Source organism: Mastomys coucha, unplaced genomic scaffold (assembly GCF_008632895.1).
Source record: "Mastomys coucha isolate ucsf_1 unplaced genomic scaffold, UCSF_Mcou_1 pScaffold16, whole genome shotgun sequence".
Lineage (NCBI taxonomy): Eukaryota > Metazoa > Chordata > Mammalia > Rodentia > Muridae > Mastomys > Mastomys coucha.
The window spans coordinates 37,774,811-37,785,595 of record NW_022196898.1 but is presented as its reverse complement, the minus strand read 5'-3'; the positions used below and the strand labels follow the sequence as shown (position 1 = coordinate 37,785,595).

The 10,785-nt window shown below is 47.9% G+C and overlaps 2 protein-coding genes across 11 annotated transcripts in view; one reads left to right on the top strand and one right to left on the bottom strand.

Annotated features, from left to right (window-relative positions):
* The first annotated feature begins 6,019 nt into the window (after positions 1–6,019).
* Msto1 (misato mitochondrial distribution and morphology regulator 1) lies at positions 6,020–10,242 on the top strand. The gene is made up of 14 exons (XM_031374430.1): positions 6,020–6,184; positions 6,276–6,411; positions 6,916–6,985; positions 7,068–7,140; positions 7,494–7,557; positions 7,681–7,768; positions 7,918–8,035; positions 8,123–8,257; positions 8,357–8,509; positions 8,814–8,945; positions 9,022–9,206; positions 9,415–9,519; positions 9,596–9,705; positions 9,946–10,242. The coding sequence occupies exons 1-14, from the start codon at positions 6,101–6,103 to the stop codon at positions 10,158–10,160; spliced, it is 1,668 nt and encodes a 555-aa protein (XP_031230290.1). The 5' UTR covers positions 6,020–6,100; the 3' UTR covers positions 10,161–10,242.
* LOC116093143 (GON-4-like protein) overlaps positions 10,177–10,785 on the bottom strand; it is a 79,618-nt gene continuing 79,009 nt past the window's right edge. For 9 of the 10 annotated variants that reach the window (XM_031374420.1, XM_031374418.1, XM_031374425.1 and 6 more), the window contains one exon: positions 10,177–10,619. In XM_031374420.1, the coding sequence (XP_031230280.1) occupies positions 10,470–10,619 (150 nt within the window). In that variant the 3' untranslated portion in view covers positions 10,177–10,469. The remainder of the gene's footprint in view (positions 10,620–10,785) is intronic. The other variant, XM_031374424.1, reaches the window with a different exon arrangement.

The following is a 10,785-nucleotide window of genomic DNA, read 5'->3' as shown; positions in this document are numbered from 1 at the left end:
TTTTTTTGTTTTGTTCTTTAAACGGGTGGTTTGTGAGCCACCATGCCTCCAGAAGAACGGTCGGTGCTCTTAACTGCTGAGTCATCTCACCAGCCCCTTCATTTTGTTTCTTAACATAATATTTTGTTAGATTTTGTTTGTTTGTTCTTTGAGACAGGTTTTTTTTCTGTGTAGCCCTAGCTATCCTGGAGTTCACTCTGTAGACAAGGCTGGCCTCAAAATTCAGAGATCCACCATCCTCTGCTTTCCAAGTGATGTGATTAAAGGTGTGTGCCACTACCACCCAGCTAGTATTTTCATGTATTGATTATTTTTATTATTTGGGAATCTCCCATCATACATACTGACTGTTCCCACTTTCCAGTTCCCCCATGTTCACCCGCAAAATATAAAAAATAAAAAAGGCCGGGCGGTGGTGGCGCACGCCTTTAATCCCAGCACTTGGGAGGCAGAGGTAGGCGGATTTCTGAGTTCGAGGCCAGCCTGGTCTACAGAGAGAGTTCCAGGACAGCCAGAGCTACACAGAGAAACCCTGTCTCAAAAAATAAATAAATAAATAAATAAATAAGGCCATTTTTGTGTTTGTATACTCACTGGAGCATAGTCAAATGCCTGGTGTCGAGACCCCGAGGGAGGCTGAGTCTTTCTCCACCTGCACTACCTAGCGACGAAGTCCGATGTGCAGAACTACACCTCCACCCCAGCCACCACAACGTCAGCTGTGCAGAACTACACCTCCACATCTTTTTTTTTTTTTTTTTAAGTTCTCCTTCCATGGCTTCCTTTTTAGAATGTTACTTTTTTTCAGAGGGAAGGGTGTTAGAGAAGCCTTCTATGTTCCTTTTTCCCAAATGTGTATTTGCAGTCATCAAGAACACATTTCTTGCTCTTTACATGGGGGACATGGATCCTGGGTTTCCACATGGTTTCTTGTAACAGCACAAACCAAAAATGCCCACTTTGTCCCCCATCAGCATGTGCCAAGGACCTCCAGTTGGCAGGACAGCTCACAGTCATAAACATAGTTTTCTGCCACTGACCACTGGCCATGGACCAGCATGTCTATCAAGGAGGTCCAATCTAGTAAATGGACTGTTCTTCATGTCGCTGTTCCGAGCTAGGACGATCATTTGACTGGACAGCTTGTTGGGGGCTGAGAACATCATTCTGCCCACACTATTGGGTAAAGACTTGCCCCTCTATCAACCACAGCCTCTCATGCCCATCACAGCTGTTGACTTTCCAGTTTTGCCCCACACTTTCAGCTTAGCTCCTCTTGTCTTTCAACACACACTGTTGTAGTGGCATTGGAAGCTGTGTCTTTTTTTCTTTTTTTTTTTTTTTTCTTTTTGGTTTTTCGAGACAGGGTTTCTATGTGTAGTCCTGGCTGTCCTGGAACTCACTCTGTAGACTAGGCTGGCCTCGAACTCTGAGATCCACCTGCCTCTGCCTCCCAAGTGCTGGGATTAAAGGCGTGCGCCACCACCGCCCAGCTTCAAATTCTTAATTTATTTTCCCAAATATCATAATTAATCCAGGTTCTAATAAGGCCCTCACAGTCCTGATGTTCATAATTCAATAGTTTAAAAACGTATACAGTTATTTGTTGTATCTGTGGGCACATGGATGCCAGAGAACCCATTTGGAAATCAGAAAGCAACTTATAAAAGCTGTCTCTCTCCATATGAAGTAATAAAGTAAGAAACAATGTTTTGGGAATGTAGAAATAATGTTTCACAGTAAAATAAGGAAGCCATGCCCCTGCTCCTGTAAGCAGCAAACAGTGTGGAAGCCAAGTCTTAAGGTAGCAAGCAGCAGCTTTAGACCCTGAGAAGTTGTGTTCCAGAGATCCCCAAAGACAGTCTGTACAAACAAAGTTCTGGTGGTCAGAATGTTGAGACAGAATGACCAGACCATTCTGACTAAGCTAAGTAAGGCCAAAAGTAACTGGTGGTCGCAAAGACATTAAGGTCCATGAAAACAAGATTCTCGGAAGAACCCCCCCAACCCTCCCTGTGGTGAATTTCGAAAAAGAGCACAAACTGTCACCCTGACCTTGCAGCCAACAATCCCCCTACCACCTAGTTACTCAGCCCCTTCCCAGAGACTTTTCAAGGCCAGGTGCAGAGCTGTATAGGGAAGTTGGCTGACTAAGCCAAGAACAACCCCCTAAGCAAGCCAACCAATGCCTGATGAGATCCTTTGTCCGGTGTTCCACCAACCAGAGTAAGCCAGCTAGCCTTATAATCTGCCCTCTGTAAAGTATAAAAGATGTATGCTTTCTGAATTCAGGGTTGACCGCCCCGTGAGGATGGCCAACCTCACGTACATGGATCAATAAACCTCATGTTATTGCAACGATCTATTGTCAATCTGTGTTCTCTGGGTTGAGCCAAGTTTACAACATATACCTTCTTAACTACATAGATTCCCAGAGATCAAATGGGAGCAAGCATTCTGAGCCACTGAGCCTGCCTATATAACCCAATTTCTAGGACTCTTGTGATGAGCTACTACTACACACCATCAGTCAGCTGATGGCATGTCTCCCAATTGTCTCAAACATTTGAATAGTTAGTCCCCAGCTGTTATAAAAAGAATTAGGTGTGGTCCTGTTGAAAGTATGTCACTGGGGCTCGACTTGAGGTTTCAGAATTCCCCTGCTGTCCTCAGTGCAAGCACTCATACATATCCCATTAGCCATCGTCCTAGCTCTGAACCTAGTATTTCTCCGTTATTCGATGCCATTTCCTGTCATCAATAACACTTGCTGTCCCCATTGCTTGTTCTGTGTCACTGTGAATACCAGGACCTAAAACATTATTTCCCTTATGTGTATGCATGTGTGTATATGTATACAGGTACCTGTGATAGCCAGAAGCATTGGCTCTGAAGCTGGAGTTGCAGCTGTTGTGGGCTGTCAGGCAGACAGCTGGGACACTGGTTATTGTTGTTGTTCCCTGTCATAAAATCACCTGTGGCTGCTTACACGCAGTCATCCTGCCAGGACTGTTGTTGGACTATTGATACCTCAGGACTGTTGTTGGACTATTGATATCCCCCAGTAAGGGGAGTGGAGTCCTTGGAGCCTCACCTAAGGGTCCAGTAGCTCCTCCCAGGTATTTGTATGGAAAGCTGGCCTCCAGGGCTGGGTGATGTTAGAGTATGTATGTAATCTCCAGGAAGGTTCCAGGTTTGGAGAAGACACAGGAAACTCAAAAGTGGGTGGGTGAAGTCTTTGCTATGAGGTTTTGGGGTAGCCCATGGTCCAGCATTTAGTAAACAATCCCTCAGTCTTTCTGTAAGTAGGCTCAATAAACTGGTTGGTTCCCCAGGCTGGACTTTAATGGAAGAGTGGAACTAAGATAAAACAAGTTCAAAAGACTAGTAAATATGTTTTTTTGTTTTTTGGTTTTTTTGGTTCTTAATACACAGTTCTGCAAAAACGCACACAGAATAGAGAACACAGAATTTGGAGATGCCTGGTATGGATGCTGGAAAACGAAATTCAGTCCTCTGAAAGAGCTAGTATGTTCTCTTAGCCACTACAGCTCTTACGCAGTTTTGTTTTTTTAATTACATGTATTTTATATGTATGAATATGTATACACTACATGCATGGAGTAACCACGGATGTCAGAAGAGGGGACTGAATCCCCTATTCCTGGAGTTATGAATCCATGTGAGTGCTTGGAACCAAATCTAGGTCCTCTGCAAGAGCAACAAGTGTGCTTAACCACTGAGCCATCTCTCCAGTCCCAATAAATCAACATTGGTTTTTAAGTCCTCCATTGAAAGTTGGACTGAAGCCGGGTGGTGGTGGCGCAAGCCTTTAATCCCAGCACTTGGGAGGCAGAGGCAGGCGGATTTCTGAGTTCGAGGCCAGCCTGGTCTACAGAGTGAGTTCCAGGACAGCCAGGGTTACTCGGAGAAACCCTGTCTCGAAAAACCAAAAAAAAAAAAAAAAAGAAAGTTGGACTGATATCTGTGAGTTGGACGCCAGCCTACATAGATAATACAGAGTTCCAGGACAACCTGAGATATTTGTCTCAATACCACACCCCAAAATGGTTAAAGAAATCTCTGTCCTCTCCTCCAGAAGGCTGGGACTTGCCTCCCTCACAAATTCCATGTCATTGACTGGGGGCAAAGCCTAATCTCAGACTACATTCCTTTTCAGGTAATGAGCTGAGTTACATAGCAAGTTAGTTTCAAAATCCGCAGCTGCCAAATGCCAGCTGGGGAAAGAGGGGCCTGGTGTCTGCTGCTTGTCTGGGCCTGGTGTAATTGATGAGGTTTAAGCTTGCCTCAACATTAAAAATGGACTACAGCCATTAATTTCTTGCAGAATCCCACTTTTGGAGACCTTAGTTGGAAATATTCTCAGGGTCACAATGAAATAGACAACCACTGAAGCACAAAATTTGTTTTACTGAGTCTGAAAGAAAGGATGGTTCTTTAACATTTTTTACAGTTTCAAAAATGAAGTATATGCGAGCAGTGGTGGTGCATGCCTTTAATCCCAGCACCTGGGAGGCAGAGGCAGGCAGATTACTGAGTTCGAGGCCAGCCTGGTCTACAGAGTGAGTTCCAGGACAGCCAGACAGAGGCACGTGGATTTCTGAGTTTGAGGCCAGCCTGGTCTACAGAATGAGTGAGTTCCAGGACAGCCAGGGCTACACAGAGAAACCCTGTCTTGAAAAACAAAAACAAAACAAAGAACAAACAAGCAAATAAAAAAGATCACCTCAGAACTGGAGAGATGGCTCAGCGATTAAGAGCACTCAGTCTTCTTCCAGTGGTCCTGAGTTCCAATTTCCAGCAACCACGTGATGACTCACAACTATCTGTAATGCATGAATGCCCTCTTCTGGTGTGTGTGAACTCACACAGTGTACTCACATACATAAGAAATAAACAGATATAGCTTAAAAAAAAAAAGATCACCTCAAAAATAAAAATAAATGCATAGTCATTCATAAAAATACTGTTCTATATGATTCATTTTCTAAATATTTTACTAGGAATGTGCATATGTTCAGAACACAGCTAGGGATTTGGTTCTGTACTACCCTGTGGTACCCTGTGGATCCTCAGGTTCAAACTCTGGTCTCAGTGGGTTAAGCTCCTCTTAACCCACTGAGAATTATGCCTGGGCCCATTTATTTTATTCATAAGTGAATACTAGACGGTCCCAAAGAAACATGAGTAAGACATTTGGAATAGTAATTTGTTTTGTTTGTATTGTAACTTAGACATGGTCTCATGCAGCCAAGTGGCCTCCAACTTGCTATGGAGCCAAGGACGAACTGGTCTCTCTCGCACATCCGGACATGGATTACAGGTTTCAGCCATCACATATGGCTTGGAAACTCTCTACAAATTGGATATACAAAAGTTTATGAATACATAAAAGAATGTTCCCAAGTTTATTAGTGGCACGACCTTTAATTCCAGTGGAGGCCAGATTTCTGAGTTTGAAGCCAGCCTGCTTCCATTTCACGCCAGCCAGGGGCTACATACTGAGACCTCCATCTCAAAAAATAACCCAAATAACGAGCCAAACAAAAAAACAAATGAAAACCGCACTGAAGTACAATCGATCTATATGAACATGAGAGAAAGGGAATACAATCTTTCCCATAAGGTAACCGAAGCCGATCGATGACCCACCCCCGGGGCTAGTCCACTTGGTTTAGGTAGGTGGTCTGGGACTTCGGAGATGGGAAAAGGAAGTGAGTGGGAGGATCCGGAGGAGAATCTAGTTCCTCCTCGGTTTGTTTGTTGTTTTTCTCGCGTGCGTGATTAGCTACAGGAGAGAGGCTTCGGCGCGAAGAGAGACAGAAGCAGGTGACAAGCTTCCGCGACCCTGGCCAAAGCAGCCTCAGTCAGAAGCTCAGAGGGAACAGCGTGACGACAACGGATCGGGGCAGCTTCCGGCATTCCAGAGGAGGAAGAGGCGGGGCCTGAGCCGCGGACTCAGAGACTAACGAATCGGGAGGCCAACGGGAAAGCACGTGCTCGCGAACCAATAGGGCGCGGGAGCCGCCCCCTCCAGCCACGGGCCCGCGGTAGCGGAGGGCCCGAGAGCCGCGGCGGTATGGCAGGTGGGGCCCGCGAGGTGCTCACGCTGCAGTTGGGCCATTTCGCGGGTTTCGTGGGGGCGCACTGGTGGAACCAGCAGGTCAGGCCCCTAGTGGCAGCCCGGCGCTCCCTGCGGAAGGTACGGGCCCTGCCCCTCCTTCCCCCTCCGCTCAGTCCTGTGAACCCTGCAGGATGCTGCGCTGGGACGCACGTCCGAGGATGAAGAGCCTCCAGGCGAGCTGTGCCCAGACGTCTTGTACAGAACCGGCCGGACGCTGCACGGCCAGGAAACCTATACGCCTCGTCTCATCCTTATGGATCTGAAAGGTGAGATGATGGCGGGCTCAGCCAAGTTTTCCCGTGTGGCGTTCAAGGGCCCTAGCATCAGTTCACTTCACAATCCACATTGGGCACAATCCACCGGGGATGCCTAAAGGGCAAGTTGTTTACTTCAGGATCCGGCTCCGGAATGGACACTGTAATGTTAAGCTGCTTACACTCAAACCTACAGATGGACCACAGCTATTGACAGAAGGATGGAGTCCAGATTTGCTGTCCCATCTAATGTATATCCAAGTATGCTTTTAAAAGCCAAGTGCCATGTGCAGTTGGGCACGCCCTTAATACCAGCAAAGGCAGGTAGAAGTTCTGAGTTCAAAACCAATCTGTCTACATTATGGTAGACCATTCACAGCTACAAAGGTAGACCTCATCTTGGTGAGGGGAACTGCCACATCAACATTACTCGACAGGTGATCAGGTTAGTCTTGATCAGGTTAGTCTTGATCACATGACGCTCTAGGTTTGACTTTGCCTTTCATTTCTTCCCAGGCAGTCTGAATACCCTAAAAGAAGAGGGTAGCCTCTACAGGGACCGGCAGCTAGAGGCTGCAGTAGCATGGTGAGTATCCTTCCTATGAGCATGGTCCACTGGAGAGCTCTGCAGAGGGATGCTCTCTGTGCTTAATATCTACTCTTTTCAGGCAGGGGAAGCTCACCACACACAGAGAAGAAGCCCACCCCAAGAACCACCTCCAGGACCTTCTGAGTGCAGAGGTGATGAATGGGCTTGCCAACAAGAGGGAGTCTAGTCACTGTAAATGCCGTAGAGGAGCATTTTTGGAAAAAGCACCCTTATCTCTGAACTGGTGGGAACCCGGAACCTGGCTCAGAGGTTAAGAGTCCTGCCTGTTCTTCCAGAAGTCTGAACTGAGTAAAAATGTCCACATCAGGCAGCTCACAACCGTAACTTCAATTCCTGGGGATCTAACACCCTCTTTTGGCTTTGGGTACCTCATGCACGTGGTGCACATAAACTCAGTTGCACACATATACACATAAGTAAAGATAAGCCTATATGGCAGATGAAAACAACCTGGAACTAAAGTACCGATTTCTCACCCCTCCAGGGAGTGCCGAGTAGTGATGGTACCTGGAGGGCCAAACTGATCCAGACTATCCAGAATGGTAAAGGTGAGATAGCCCTTGATGCTAGACACTGGACAGAGGAGGAGTATGGGGGATGGTAGAACTCATCAGCTGTTCCTTCCCACTAGTCATCCCTGCTACAAATTTCAAAACCACTTATCCCCACAGAGAACAGCATCAGAGTCTGGTCAGACTTCCTCAGAGTCCATCTCCATCCACGGAGCATCTGTGTGATTCAGAAATACAACCATGACGGGTATGGAGACTGCAGAGGCTGTGAGACAAAGCTTAGGTCCTCCCCAACACACTGGATAAGGCTGGGGCCCATCTCACCTGCCCTCCAAAACTGCAAGACTGAGGAGTTGAGGGAAGGGCTGAGTCTTTTATCATGGTGATTTTTGGCAGCGAGACAGGCCGGCTGGAGGCTTTTGGACAAGGGGAGAGTGTCCTGAAGGAGCCCAGGTACTTGGAAGAGCTGGAGGACAGGCTGCATTTCTATGTGGAAGAATGTGACTACTTGCAGGTAGCTGTGTGGCAGGGTGGATGATGTTGGGGTAGAAAGTCTCCTCGTCCTACAGCCCCCTCCCTTATTTTTGGTCTTTATCTCCAGGGCTTCCAGCTCCTGTGTGACCTACATGATGGCTTCTCTGGAGTAGGTGCTAAAACTGCAGAGTTACTACAAGACGAGTATTCAGGGCGGGGAGTACTAACCTGGGGCTTGCTCCCTGGTCCCTATAATCTTGGGGTGAGTAGAAGCTGGAAGAAAGAGCAGCAGGGATGTTGGGAAAAGAGGATCCCACTGTGCAAGTTGCCTGATGCAAGCTACTCTCATTTCTATTACCAGGAGCCCCAGAAAAATATCTATCGTCTCTTAAACACAGCATTTGGTCTGGTGCACCTGACTGGGTACAGCTCTTTCGTCTGTCCCTTATCCCTTGGAGGGAACCTGGGCCTGCGACCCAAGCCACCTGTCAACTTCCCTTACCTACATTATGATGTAAGGCTCAAGCTCAGTTTGTGCCTTCCTCTGTTTCCTGTGACTCTGTTCTCTCTCACTCCCAATCCCATGTGTATGTGTGTTGCCAGAGATTGAACTCAGGACCTAGCACATGCTTGGGAGGCATTTGTTAACACCAAAGTGGGTTCCCAGCTTGAACTTGACTTCTTATTCTTAGCACCTCGTTTGTCTGGTCTAAGGACAGTCTTGTTTCATTCCCTGGATGTCTGTCCTTCATGTTCTGCCTCCACCTATTTTTCCACACCCAGAAGACACAGTGTTCCCCTCCTGTCCCACTTGACAGGCCACTCTGCCCTTCCACTGTAGCGCCATCCTGGCTACAGCCCTGGACACAGTTACTGTTCCCTATCGCCTACGTTCCTCAACGGTTACGATGGCTCACTTGGCTGATGTGCTAAGTTTCTCTGGGAAAAAGGTAAGAAGCTGTGTGAGGGACTGGGCCAAAGCTTAGAAAACACTATGTATGTAACCTGCTTCCTCCCGGTGTTTAGGTGGTAACAGCAGAAGCAATCATCCCCTTCCCACTGGTTCAAGACCAATCCCTTCCTGACATCCTGATGCAGCTTGGAGAAGCCACCCCATGGACATCCCTGTCTGCATGTGGGGATTCTGCTGGACACCGGTGCTTTGCCCAGTCTGTGGTGCTCAGGGGCATAGACAGAGCTAGCCACACCAGGTAAAGACTGCTGGTTCTTCCAAGACCCCTGTAAGACCTGGGGCATGTCTGTCTCCCTAGCACACTTTCTTACACCCATTTTCTGCCACCATGGATACCTCATCTTAGGAAAAAAAGCTCTGGACCAATTCGCTTAATGGTCCAAGAATGTATGAATCTTAGCTTACATTTGTGCAGCCAAAGGGTAAACACAGTTTTGTTCTTGCAGTAAGCTCAACCCAGGGACACCTCTGCCCTCCGCTCTCCATGCATGTGCCTCTGGAGAAGAAGTCTTGGCCCAGTACTTACAGCAGCAGCACCCTAGAGTCTTAAGGTTAGTATATACCCGCCCTTCCCCAGGCCCCTGCAGCCCTGGCCTCCCTATTCTCTGATCATCTCTCTGTCTGCAGTTCATCACATCTGCTGCTGACTCCCTGCAAAATGGCTCCTCCATACCCACACTTCTTCTCAAGCTTCAGTCAGAAAGGGCTGGCCATGGACGGTCCCCCCAAGGGCACAGGTAAGACAGGAAGAAAACTAACACTTCAGCTACATAGGAACAGTTTTTCTCTTTTTCTTCCTGGATTAAAAGTGCACAGAAAAAAAAGTTGACAGTTGAGTGTTCCTCTACTCGACCACAAGCTCCTGGGGAGCACACTGAAGGAACAGCACACACGTCACTGCTGTACCTCACAGTCAGGTCTCTAGGTCCCAGAGCAGACTCCAGCCCACTCAGCGTCCCTCTTCTTCCCCTCTGCAGCAGTACAGAGCATCCCTGTGTTTGGGGCCTTGCGTTCAACTTCATCCTTGCACCGGACCCTGAGAGACTTGGCTGAAGAGCTCAGCAGACTTGACCTGCGGCGCTGGTCTAGCTTCATGGACGCTGGGGTGGAGCAGGATGACATGGAAGAGCTGCTGCAGGAGTTATACAGCCTGGCCCAGTGTTACCAGGAGGGTGACAGTCTTTCGAACTGAAGTCCAGGGGAGGGTACCGGGGAGATAATTTATAATAAAAGCTGCCGTGCAGGAACCCAGTGTATAGGGACCTGTTACATGACATATGCATTTGTACATTTAAGAACACTGAGACCACCGGACTCAGAGGCAAGCCCCGTTCTTCCTCAGTGCTATGTACAGATTGGGCTTGTAGGGTCTTCACCAACAACCCTGAGAAACGAGCTGTAGAGCTACCTCCATACTTGCTCTGTCCTCAAGGTCTCCACAAGTGAAGTGCCACCCATCTCCAGTGCTGATTGATGGCTATCGGGTGGATCCTGGCAGATGTCACTCATCCAGCTCCTCTTCAGACAGCAGGTCCCCATGGTCAGAGAGCTGGTCTGCATTGCTGGTGCTGGTGGCATCGTCCTCGTCCTCAGAGCTGGCCTCACAGGCCGTGTGGAAGAGCTGCATGAGCTCTCGGAAGCGGTGGGAAACCTAGGAGAGAAAGAGTGCTGTGCTCATCCTAGGGTTCTTAGAGTGAACGGGCGGGCACCCCTGCACCAGAGAGTGACACAGGACTGTGTCTTCTATATAGAAAAGAGAATGACACACACGCACGTGCACACACAATGCTTTCCTGAGTAACAAAACCACACACACA

Coding starts and splice junctions, on each gene's coding strand:
- Msto1 (XM_031374430.1), top strand. CDS start 6,101: ATGGCAGGTGGGGCCCGCGAGGTGCTCACGCTGCAGTTGGGCCATTTC. Junction 6,412..6,915: donor CATCCTTATGGATCTGAAAG/GTGAGATGATGG, acceptor ATTTCTTCCCAG/GCAGTCTGAATACCCTAAAA. Junction 8,946..9,021: donor TAAGTTTCTCTGGGAAAAAG/GTAAGAAGCTGT, acceptor CCCGGTGTTTAG/GTGGTAACAGCAGAAGCAAT.